This window comes from Bos indicus x Bos taurus, chromosome 1 (assembly GCF_003369695.1).
Source record: "Bos indicus x Bos taurus breed Angus x Brahman F1 hybrid chromosome 1, Bos_hybrid_MaternalHap_v2.0, whole genome shotgun sequence".
Classification (NCBI taxonomy): domain Eukaryota; kingdom Metazoa; phylum Chordata; class Mammalia; order Artiodactyla; family Bovidae; genus Bos; species Bos indicus x Bos taurus.
In genome coordinates this window covers 58,396,399-58,408,903 of record NC_040076.1, presented here as the reverse complement: position 1 = coordinate 58,408,903, position 12,505 = coordinate 58,396,399, and the positions used below count along the sequence as shown (strand labels likewise).

At 41.3% G+C, this 12,505-nt stretch overlaps 1 protein-coding gene across 1 annotated transcript in view; it reads left to right on the top strand.

Moving 5' to 3' along the window:
• CCDC191 (coiled-coil domain containing 191) overlaps nucleotides 1–12,446 on the top strand; it is a 98,842-nt gene extending 86,396 nt beyond the window's left edge. The window contains exon 17 of the mRNA XM_027524058.1: nucleotides 11,046–12,446. Within this exon, the coding sequence (XP_027379859.1) occupies nucleotides 11,046–11,190 (145 nt within the window). The 3' untranslated portion in view covers nucleotides 11,191–12,446. The remainder of the gene's footprint in view (nucleotides 1–11,045) is intronic.
• Nucleotides 12,447–12,505: the final 59 nt, after the last annotated feature.

Genomic DNA, 12,505 nt, shown 5'->3' with positions numbered 1-12,505 from the left:
AACTGCAGACCATCTTAGGGGTTGTTGTGAGGACTAAACAAGGTAACAAAGGAGCTCAGTTACTGCAGTCATTGCATTGCTGACCCAAAATAATAGCTGGTTTGTTTTTTTTTGTTGTTAGTACATTATTATTAAATACCCTTTTTGTCCAAATCTGTGTTTTCTGTTTCTCAGCTGCCAAAAACAGACTGAGAGATTGACTGAGGCAGCTGCCTGATGCAACATGGGGGCAGTGAGAGGGCTTTTACACACGCCGTCTCACCTGATGAGTGTAGGCTTCAGAGGGGGTCGTGGTATGTCAGGAGTTGGATTTTCAGGTAAAGAAACTGAAGTTACACTTGGTCGGTGAATTGCCCAAATAACAGATGGTGGAGCCTGGACTCCAAATCAGGTTTGAGGATTTCTGACTCTAAATCATTCTCTTCTTGCTAAGTCAGTCTTCTTCCCCACTTTTCTAATTCAATCTCATTTGTAAACTAAAATACAGCAGTAAGATAGTGGTCCTACTCAGAGTGTAAGGTAACAAAATCAGTGCGTGAATCCATGCAGTCAACAAGAGTCTCAGCCAGCATCTACTCGGTGCAAAAGTACTGCAGGGACTTCATCTCTTCCTGCTCCACACCTTGTTCACGCGGTCCAGCCCCACTAGCCTCCCTCAGTGTTCCCTGGACAAACACTCAACCTGCATCACAGCTCTTGCATGACCCAGAGCTCCTCACCAATCGGGTTTCCTCTCAAAAGCACGCCAACTGCCTGCATTCATTTCTGTCCAGTAACCTGCCCTATTTTCTTCATAGCACTGAAGACCCTGAAATTGTCATTTACTGTTTACATGTTTATCATCTGTCAGTCCCCATCACATCTTGCTTGCAGCTGTATCCTCAGCATGACAAAGCCTAGTACATGGTTGCATGATAGATTTTTGGTACATGAATGGATGTTTTATTGCTGGAGTGACACTAACATTTAGTCACAGATCTTTTAAAAGGAACTTTTAACACTTACAAATTGATATTGAGTTCTTAATTTAACTTTATTTGAATGAAAGAATATTGTACAGAAAAGCTGTGGATGAAAAATCTCAGTACTGCTGGGAAAGATGATTCCTAATAAGACCATGAAGTTTAATTCTACATATCTGAATCACTTCTAGGTATATATAATTTGTAATTTGATAGATTTATAATGTTAACAAATCTGATATTTTATACATAGCAGGACTAAGAGATGTCTCCAGACGTGAGTTTCTCATTATCAGTAGTTTTTGTGTAGTTCTGCGTTTAGAGCTTGGCTATGCACTTGGCCAGTTCTTCTCAACTGAACTAGTACGTCTTATTTTTCTGGTATTGCCTTGATACTGTAGTTCTTAACCACTTTGGAATCAAAGGCCCCTGTGAGGCAGTAATGAAAGTCACAGGCCTGCTCTCTAAAAAATGCACATATGCACATTACATACAACTTCACACAAACTGTCAAGGAGTTTGTGAATGTTTGTCAAGGACCTCAGGTGACTGGATGTAGGAAGGTAGATACATGTAGACAGATACAGATGGGTAGGTAGGTAAGACTGTAATAAGCACAAAGTAAGTGAATGTGACCATATGCTTTAGGAGTTCAGAGGAAGGAAGACACATGTAGGCAGAAAATTCCCCCAAGAGGCAGAGTTGTTAGGATAGAACAGTAGTAGCTAAAATGCAGAAGTCAGAAAATGGGAGTGTTGCCAGAAAAAAGGTGTGAAAAGCAGGTGAGAGTGGGAGATAGGGTCAAGGTCTGGTAGTGGGGGTCATGGAGCTGAGTACAGGAAGCTATCAGTGGTCGAAATGGATGCTAGATGGATGAAAGAAGAAATAAAATGAAGCACTCCACTCCTTGAAGCCACTTTTAACTGAACAGTAATACCTCCACCAAAAAAAAAAAAAAAACAGCATTATCAGAAACATCAACTATCAGCCATAAAATTAATGGGGGCTGAAATGCATTCTAGGGGGCTTCATTAGAGGGTCAAGGAGCCAGAATAAGTCCCATCTATGCCACTACTTATGAAAATATAAACTTAGCTATTCTTGCCTCTGCCTTTACTCAAGACATGCCCTCTTCTAGGAAAGCCTTTTCTTTGCCTGATAAAAATTCAGTTCAGGATAGATCAAGATGGCAGAGTAGGAGGACATAGAGCTCACTTCTCCCCACAAGCACATCAAAAATATGTCTACACATGGAACAGTTCTCACAGAACACTAACAGAAACCATCAGAAGAACTCTGTACAACCAAAGTTCCAAAAAAGATCTCCACTTAACAGGACAGTACAGGAAAAAGGCACTGGGGTCAGGACCTGGGCCCCTGGGGGCAGATCTGAAAGGAAGAGAAGGTCCATATGGGCAGACCCTTGCCTTGGGGAGTGAGTAGGCTGAGCTGTAGTCTAGGCATGCCAGTCCTGGGGTTCTGTGCAGAGGAGACAAGCCCCTTTGGCTGCTGAGAGAATCACTGGAACAAATAGAAGGGCTGGAGAAGCCTAACTCTATTCACAAGGAGTGCATGTGAGTTGACTTGCAAACAACCAGGGCAGAGAGAGCCTTGCATTTGTAGCTGCTGCCTTGCCAGACTCACTAATCCAAATGGGGTGAACACCCCTGCACTGCATGGGGGTCAACCAGGCCCAGGGAGGAGGCTCATCTAGAGACAGCCCAGGGGGATGTGATCCAAGTAGGGTGGTGGTGACCACTGTCAGAGCTCACTCCAGCGATGCCACAGGAGCACACCAGGGTCCCTCTCCCAGAGCACCCCAACTCCCACCCACTCCACACCACACCTTAGCATTGGGTCTGGGACAGACAGGTCCTGGGAGAAGGCTGCCACAGAAGCAGCCCAGATACCTCAGTTCCTGCAGCCACAGTGCCCTGACCCTCAGCTCCAGCCGAGCAAATGCACCAGCCCCACCCACTCCACACTACAGCTTGCATTAGATCTGGAACAGACACAGTGGGGAAAGAGACCTTGGCCTGCATCTGAGTGAGGCCCAGGTCGCCTCTTTAGGTGGTGCATCCGTGCCCTGTAAGTGCATGAGCCCCGCTTACTCCAGCACTCCCCTCCTCTGGGGCAGGGCATGCAACTCAAGGGGAATGGAACCTGATCCTCAGGGCTTCTACTCCAGTGACTGGTAGCCTGACAGGCTAGTGACTGCACAGAGCAGAAAGTAAGTCCTGCCCCTGTACCGGATTTAGATCAAAACCACACCTCCATCAAGGTGACAATGGCTGGCACACCCTGAGGACAGACATGGCTGGCTTTCATATCAAAACCTGTTCTCTCACCAAAAACACTGGACACACAGTCTACACAGGGATCTCTCACATAGAAATACTCCTTCAAGACCACAATGGATAACTAAATACATGGAGACAGAAAATTTAAGTGAAAAGGAAGAGGAACTACTCCCAGTTAAAAGAGCAAGAGAAGTCCCCTAAAAGAACAAATAATAAAACAGAGCTCACCACTCTACCAGACCTTGAGTTCAGAAAGGTATTGATAATAGTAAAAATGCTAACCAAATTAAGAAAGATTATCAGTATAAACACAGAACTATAACTAGGAACTAGAAACTAAAAAAAAAAAAAAATTCAACCAGTCAAAGATAGATAATTCCGTTTACAAGATAAAAAGCAATCTGGAAGCAATGGATAGCAGAATAGGTTATCTCAAAGATAGAATAATGGAAATCACCCAATCATAATAGCAAACAGACAAATGAAAAAAAGATGAACAAAACATATGAGATCTATGGGGTAATATAAAATGTGCCAACCTACATTTAACAGGCATTTCAGAAAGTGGAAAGAGAAAGGGGTCAAAAATGTATTTGAAGAAATGATGGCTGAAAACTTCCCAAACCTAAAGAAGGAAAAAGATATTCAGGTACAGGAAGCACAAAAGGTCCCAAACGGAATAAACCCAAAGAGACCCACACCAAGACATATCATAATTAAAATGGCAGAGCTTAGGATTCTAAAGGCAGCAAGAGAAAAACAGTTATTTTAAAAAAAGAAAAAAAAAAAAAAACCATAAAGCTATCAGCTGATTTCTCTGCAGAAACTCTGCAGGCCAGAAGAAAGTGGCATGATACATTCAAAGTTCGGAAAGAGAAAGACCTGCAAACTAGGATACTCTGCCCAGCAAGATTAACATTTAGAACAGAAGATGAGAGAAGAATTTCTCAGACAAGCAAACACTAAAAGAATTCAGCAATACCAAACCTAACCTAAAAGAAATGTTGAAAGGTCTTCTCGACATGGAAAGAAGAATTCACAGGAAAGGGAAATTCCCAATAGGAAGACCAAATATATAGTCAAGGATTGAAGATCACTTAAAGAAGCCAGGACCATCCCCAAGAAAAAGAAATGCAAAAAAGAAAAATGGCTGTCTGAGGAGGCCTTACAAATACCTGTGAAAAGACGGAAGTGAAAAGCAAAGGAGAAAAGGAAAGATATACCCATTTGAATGCAGAGTTCCAAAGAATAGCAAGGAGAGATAAAGCCTTCCTCAGTGATCACTGCAAAGAAATAGAGGAAAACAATAGAGTGGGAAAGACTAGAGATCTCTTCAAGAAAATTAGAGATACCAAGGGAACATTTCATGAAAAGATGGGCTCAATAAAGGACAGAAATGGTAGGGACCTAACAGAAGCAGAAGATATTAAGAAGAGGTGGCAAGAATACACTGAAGAACTGTACAAAAAAGATCTTCATGACCCAGATAATCATGATGGTGTGATCACTGACCTAGAGCCAGACATCCTGGAATGTGAAGTCAAGTGGGCCTTAGGAAGCATCACTACGAACAAAGCTAGTGGAGGTGATGGAATTCCAGTTGAGCTATTTCAAATCCTGAAAGATGATGCTGTGAAAGTGCTGCATTCAATATGCCAGCAAATTTGGAAAACTCAGCAGTGGCGACAGGACTGGAAAAGGTCAGTTTTCATTTCAGTCCCAAAGAAAGGCAATGCCAAAGAATGCTCAAACTACCGCACAATTGCACTCATCTCACACACTAGTAAAGTAATGCTTAAAATTCTCCAAGCCAGGCTTCAGCAATACGAGAACCGTGAACTTCCATATGTTCAAGCTGGTTTTAGAAAAGGCAGAGGAACTAGAGATCAATTGCCAATATCTGCTGGATCATCGAAAAAGCAAGAGAGTTACAGAAAAACATCTATTTCTGCTTTATTGACTATGTCAAAGCCTTTGACTATGTGGATCACAATAAACTGTGGAAAATTCTGAAAGAGATGGGAATACCAGACCACCTGACCTGCCTCTTGAGAAACCTATATGCAGGTCAGGAAGCAACAATTAGAACTGGACATGGAAGAACAGACTGGTTCCAAGTAGGAAAAGTCGTACGTCAAGGCTGTATATTGTCACCCTGCTTATTTAACTTATATGCAGAGTACATCATGAGAAACACTGGGCTGGAGGAAGCACAAGCTGGAATCAAGATTGCCGGGAGAAATATCAATAACCTCAGATATGCAGATGACACCACCCTTATGGCAGAAAGTGAAGAACAACTAAAGAGCCTCTTGATGAAAGTGAAAGAGGAGAGTGAAAAAGTTGGCTTAAAGCTCAACATTCAGAAAACTAAGATCATGACATCCAGTCCCATCACTTCATGGCAAATAGATGGGGAAACAGTGGCTGACTTTATTTTTCTGGGCTCCAAAATCACTGCAGATGGTGATTGCAGCCATGAAATTAAAAGATGCTTACTCCTTGGAAGGAAAGTTATGACCAACCTAGACAGCATATTCAAAAGCAGAGACATTACTTTGCCTACAAAGGTCCGTCTAGTCAAGGCTATGGTTTTTCTAGTGGTCATGTATGGATGTGAGAGTTGGACTATAAAGAGAGCTGAGCTCCAGAGAATTGATGCTTTTGAACTGTGGTGTTGGAGAAGACTCTTGAGAGTCCCTTGGACTGTAAGGAGATCCAACCAGTCCATACTAAACGAGAGCAGTCCTGGGTGTTCACTGGAAGGACTGATGTTGAAGCTGAAACTCCAATACTTTGGCCACCTGATATGAAGAGCTGAATCATTGGAAAAGACCCTGATGCTGGGAAAGATTGAGGGCAGGAGGAGAAGGGGATGACAGAGGATGAGATGGTTGGATGGCATCACCGACTCGATGGGTTTGGGTAGACTCTGGGAGTTGGTGATGGACAGGGAGGCCTGGCGTGCTGCGGTTCATGGGGTCGCAAAGAGTTGGACACGACCGAGGGACTGAACTGAAATAAGCCAGTACCTAGATTAAAAAACAATGAAAAAACTTTTAAAGAGATTATAACTACAATAAACAATAAAAGGATAAACATGAAGATGTAAAGTAAGACATAAAAATCACAAACGTGGGTCAGGAGAGTATAAAAATATAGATCTTTTAGAATATTTTTAAATTTAAATGACTATTAGTTTAAAACAAGTAGATATATTTCTGGGTCGGTCAACATAATTGAACTCCATGATAACCACAAACAAAAAACACAATAGATTCACAGAAACAAGAAAGGAAAGCATATTATAAAAGAAAATCATTAAACCACAAAAAAGAAAAACAAGAACTAAAAAAACAACTGAAGAACAAAGATTAAAAATGGCAATAAGTATATACTGATCAATAATTACTTTAAATGTTGATGGACAAAATGCTCTAATGAAAAAAACAGAGTGCAGACTGGATTTAAAAAAGACCTGCAATATGCTGCCTAAAAAGAGACTCACTTTAGGGCAAAAGACACACAGACTGAAAATAAGGGGAGCAAATAGAAACAACAAAGTGGGGTAGCAGTTCTCAGACAGAATTTACAAGTTGGCTTCATTCCAGGATCACAAGAATGGTTTAGCATATACAGATCAGTGTGATACACCACAATAACAAAAGGAAAGACAGAAACCACACGATCATCTCAGTAGATGCAGAGGAGCATTTGACAAAATTCAACATCCATTCATGATAAAACTTTCACCAAAGTGGGTACAGAGGGAACATATCTCAACATAGTAACAGTCACTTACAACAAATCCACAGCCAACATAATACTCGGTGCTGAAAAAATGAAAACCTTCCCACTAAATTCAGGAACAAGACAAGGATGCTCACTCTCACCACTTTTCAGTATCGAATTTGAAGTCCTAACCACAGCAATCAGACAAGAAAAATAAAAGTATCCAGATTTGAAGGGAAGAGGTAAAACTGTCACTGCAGAGAACCCAAAGTCTCTAAACAAAAACTATTAGAATAAATGAATTCAGCAATGTAACAGGATAAAAAAACGATGTAACAGAAGTCTGTTGCATTTCTTTACACCAAAAGTGAAATACCAGAACGTTAAAAAACTATCCTGTTCAAAATCTCATCTAAAAAATAATATACCTAAGACCAAACATACAAGGAGGTGAAAGACCTATATGCAGAAATGTATAAAACATTGACAAAGGAAATTGAAGATGACTCAGGAAATGGAAAGATATCCTGTGCTCTTGGATTGGAAGAATATTGTTAAAATGGCCATACTACCCAAAGAAATCTACAGATTTAATGTGTTCCCTATCAAAATACCCATGATACTTTTCACAGAAGTAGTATAATCCTAAAATTGATATGGAACAACAAAACACCCAGAATCGCTAAAGCCATTCTGAGCAAAAAGAACAAAGTTGGAGGGGCAACCCCTTCCAGACTTCAGACAATACTACAAAGCTACAGTAATCAAAACAAACAAAACAGATTTACAAATCAATGGAACAAAATAGACCAGAAATAAACCCATGCACCTATGGTCAAGTAATCTGTGATAAAAGAGGCAAGAATATACAATGAAGGGGCGGGGGGGGGAAGTCTCTTCAACAAGTGGTGTTGGGAAAGCTAGACAGCTACATGTAAATCAATGAAATTAGAACATTCCCTCATACCATATACATAAATAAAATGGTTTAAACACTTTAAGACAAGTGAACATAGTAAAAACATTCTTTGACATAAATCATAGCAATGTTTCCCAAGGCCAAAGAAATGAAAGCAAGATTTAATCAATTAGAACTAATCAAACTTAAAAGCTTTTGCACAAGCAAAGGAAACTGTCAACAAAACAAAAAGAACCTACAAAATGGGAGAAAATGTTTGAAATGATGTGACCAACAAGGGTTTAACATTCAATATAAACAGCTCATACAAGTCAATATAGAATATCAAACAATCCAATCAAAAAGTGGGCAGAAGACTTAAAGAGACACTTTTCCAAAGAAGACAAACAGATGGCCAACAGGCACAAAAAGAGATACTCATTTATTATAGAAATGCAAATCAAAGCTACAGGGTATCACCTCACACTAGTCAGAATGACTGTCATCAAAAAGTCTATGAAGAATACATGCTGGAGAGGCTGTGGAGAGACCTTGTACACTGTTGATGGGACTTGTAAACTGGTGCATCCACTATGGAAGGATGGAGGTTGCTTATGAAACTGAACGGTTGCAGCTGCGAGCCATGAGCCACCGGGGGATTCGTGACCTCTGGAGGAGAGGAGTTCGATCCAGAGTCAGACAGGAGGCTTGATCACTCGAAGATGTTGTGTAATAAAGTTTTATTAAAGTATAAAGGAATAGAGGCAGCTTCTGACACAGACTTCAGAAGGGGACAAAAAGAGTGCCCCCCTTGTTAGTTTTTAGCAAGGAGTTATATATCTGTTAGCAATCTGCTGATCAGATAAAGAATCCCCTCAAAACTGAGAGAGCTGCATCAGGCCCCTTTCCCACCACATGCATTCTGAGATAGCACTGGCACAAGGTGAGTCATCCCCCACCTTAAAACAATTGACGTGAATCTTAAACAAAGGCAGGTTTCCAAGCAAATACCTAGTTTCATTAACATAGCTTAAGAGAACATTTCCATGAGTAGGACATTCTGGTTTGTTAAGCCATTATAGGTTCAAGGTTTGAGTCTTTAGGCCTAACCCACTTGAAGAAAGGCAGATTCCAAGGCAAATACATAGCTCATTAACATAGCATAAGAAAAATATTTCCATAAGAAAAACATACTGATTAACTCAAGGTTTGAGAAAAGTTAAGGGAGAACCAGGTGTTGCCATGACAACACAGAATTGAAAAGAAACCTCCTTCTAATTTTGAATAGAGAAAGGAAAAAAGTCTGCCACTTGCAGTTTATTTCCTCTACTTGGGGACCCTTGGCCTTCCTACCTGTTACCCTCTCAAAACTAAAGCTACTATATGATCCTGCAATCCCACACCTGCGTATATATCCAGAAAAAATGAAAATTTTAATTCAAAAAGATACATGTACTCCAAAGTTCACAGTAGCAATTTACAGTAGCCAAGACATAGAAAGAAGCAAATCAAGGGCCCATCAACAGGTAACTGGCTTAAGAAGATGGCTGAGTAATATTTCATTCACACAATGGAATATTAACTAGTCATTGAAAAAGAGTGAAATATTGACACTTGCAGCAACATGGATGGACGTAGAGATTATCATACTAAGTGAATTAAATCGGAGAAGACTATATGATATCACTTTCATGTGGCATCTAAAATAACACACATGAAAGTATACACACAACAGAAACAGACTTACAGAGAAAACGAACTTATGGTTACAAACGAGAAAAAGAAGGGAGAAGGGACAAATTAGGAGTATGAGATTAAGACACAAACTACTGAACATAAAATAGGCACAAGTATTTACTGTACAGCACAGGAATCACACCAAGTATCTTGTAGGAATCTACTAATATAAAGAAAAATAACATGAAAATAACAGGGCTTCCCTGGTAGCTCAGACGGTAAAGCGTCTGCCTACAATGTGGGAGACCCGGGTTCGATCCCTGGGTTGTGAAGATCCCCTGGAGAAGGAAATGGCACCCCACTCCAGTACTCTTGCCTGGAAAATTCCATGGACTGAGGAGTCTGGTAGGCTACAGTCCATGGGGTCACAAAGAATCAGACACAACTGAGCCACTTCACTTTTAACATGAAAAAAAAGTTTTGGAGATTATGAACAATTAGCATTCAGTTTATAAATACCACTTTATAGTAAGTATGTAATATTACAATGTAAATAAAAGCAATTACTACTTAAATTGTCACTTTACCTCAACTGCCACTAAAAATACAAATGAAACAGTCATATATCAAATTTAAAAAAGTTCAGACATCATCTCTTTCAAAACCTTCTGATGCTCCTCACCACCAGACCAGGCAGTAAGGGCGCTCACTGCAGGATCTCCACCACCGTAGCTCTCTGCAGCACTGAGGTGATCTGCTCGCCAGGTTAAACCCTATTTGGGCAGAGACTGGGCTACTTTTCCATCCCTGGGGCAAAGCTGGAGTGGGCACTAAGGAATCCCGTAGTCATGCTATCCTAACAGGCCATCGCATGCCTCCCTATGACAACAGACACCCCCGCTTCAACACGTGAGCCTCTGGACCATGTTTTCAGATCCTGACCCAAGGGTGTTTTTTTTCCTCAACTAAAATTCAAGACCATTGGAGGTGAGGTTTTTTAAATTTCAGTGGGCTTTTTAAACCATATATGTCCAAGCACCAGGACCTCGATGCTTGTAACTGGCGTGTGCTGCACAGGCTGCAGCAGGTTCCCAGCATCTCCACCACAAGCGCTTTGGCTGCTCGAGCCCCCGCTCCTCTAGTCCCACCTCTCCCGTAAGGTGGTCCTCCCTGAGGAGCGCGTCCCCTGGCTGGTGCACTCAAGAGGCCACCGGGTGCTCGGCTCAGACGTCCTCTTCTCACAGAGGGTTCCCCTGACCACCGACGGAAGAGAAGAACCTGTCAGTCACTCCCACCCGCTGCTGCTGCTTCATTCTCTTCACCGTGTTCATACTGTCTGAATCCCAACTGTGACTTCTGTATCTTTCCTATAACATTTTATTCACAATAAAGGTGATTTTTTAAAGTTTTCAGCACAGATTGATGGAAAGTTAACTTTTCCTCAGTATATCACTTTTTCTCTTTTTATTGTTAAAGGAGGATTCTCTGGATCATGTTTCAGACATGGAAGAAGTTTGCAAAATTTACAAAAGAGGAAAGAGAAAAAGAAGAGAGGCGAGAGCAGCTCCGTAGGAAGGTAGCTGAAATTCTTCCAGATTTCCAGATGTTCACACTGCTGTGACTCGGCCATGCAGCACTCAGATGCTCGGCCCTTGGGTAAGGAGTCTGTGGTGGACAGGGGGCCACAGCCCACGCAGGCGCAGTGCAGTGCTTACAATGGGAGTTTCATCGGTCCGTGTGTGGGTTACCTCCCCCCACCCATGTATACGCGCAAATATATGGCTTATGTTCTGTCACATACTTTTTGGACCAAAGAAATTATTTTGTGAATGTACACTTCCTTCTTTGATCTCTCTTGGATTGCTAATCAGCCCACTAAAGCATTTATCACAGCAGGACCATCCAAAGGAACAGTCTTGGGCTCTGCTGTTCAGATGTACCCTATATATTTTTAGTATCATAAACTTTAAAAAGGACAATGTTTCTTTGCCTAAGACTGTGCAGGAAAATGTGTCCTTATAGCTTAATGTGAATTGTTGACAAATGGAACTTTAACTAAATAGAAATTTAAAACAGTGAGTCCTTAGAAAAGGAGGGCCAGTCATCTAGTCCCTTAGCATCAGCAACAGGCATTCTGCCAGACGCTGTCCATGTTGCCCACCTGATGGAAAACTGGATCAAAAGGCACTCTGGGAAGTCACTGCAAAGGCAGCAGCGTCTCCTGATTTCAGAGAAACCGGGAAACCAAAGATCCTTCTCCTCAGTGCACTTTTATAATGTGAAAAGAACTCCAAAAGCAAAGACTATCAAAGGCCGTCCAGCAATCTGTTAAAATGTCAGCTCACGCTTCCAGCTGCAAACTTGAAATAACACATTCAATCTGTCTTCTAATCCTCAGCTCAGCTTGATCTGTGTATCAAGCTTGTTGTTCAGTTGCCAAGCAGTGTCCAACTCTTTGCAATCCCATGGACTGCAGCACCCCAGGCCTCCCTGTCCCTCACCATCTCCCAGAGTTTGCCCAAGTTCATGTCCATTGAATCAGTGATGCCATCCAGCCATCTCATCCTGTCGCCCTCTTCTCCTTCTGTCTTCAGTCTTTCCCAGCATCAGGGTACTTATCTTGAATTCAAAGAATGTTTTAATCTTTAAGGTGCTAAAGAATGTAAAGACTGACACAACATTCCTGTGAACTGTCTGAAAGAGTTACCTGCTAGAAAAAAAAGTTTTCATTACAAAGTACATGCACATAACAACAAATTCAGGCAGTAAATACACACAGTAAAATGAGACAGTCTCTTGCAGCCCTGAGGTAACTATAACTATTTGGTAAGCTTAAAATTTGAGTTGGCAATAAAATTCTGTGTGTTGTTCAATAAATCGTGTTATTGTCTCTTACTTCGTAGAAGGGATATCTAGCTACACCACCTACAAAATGA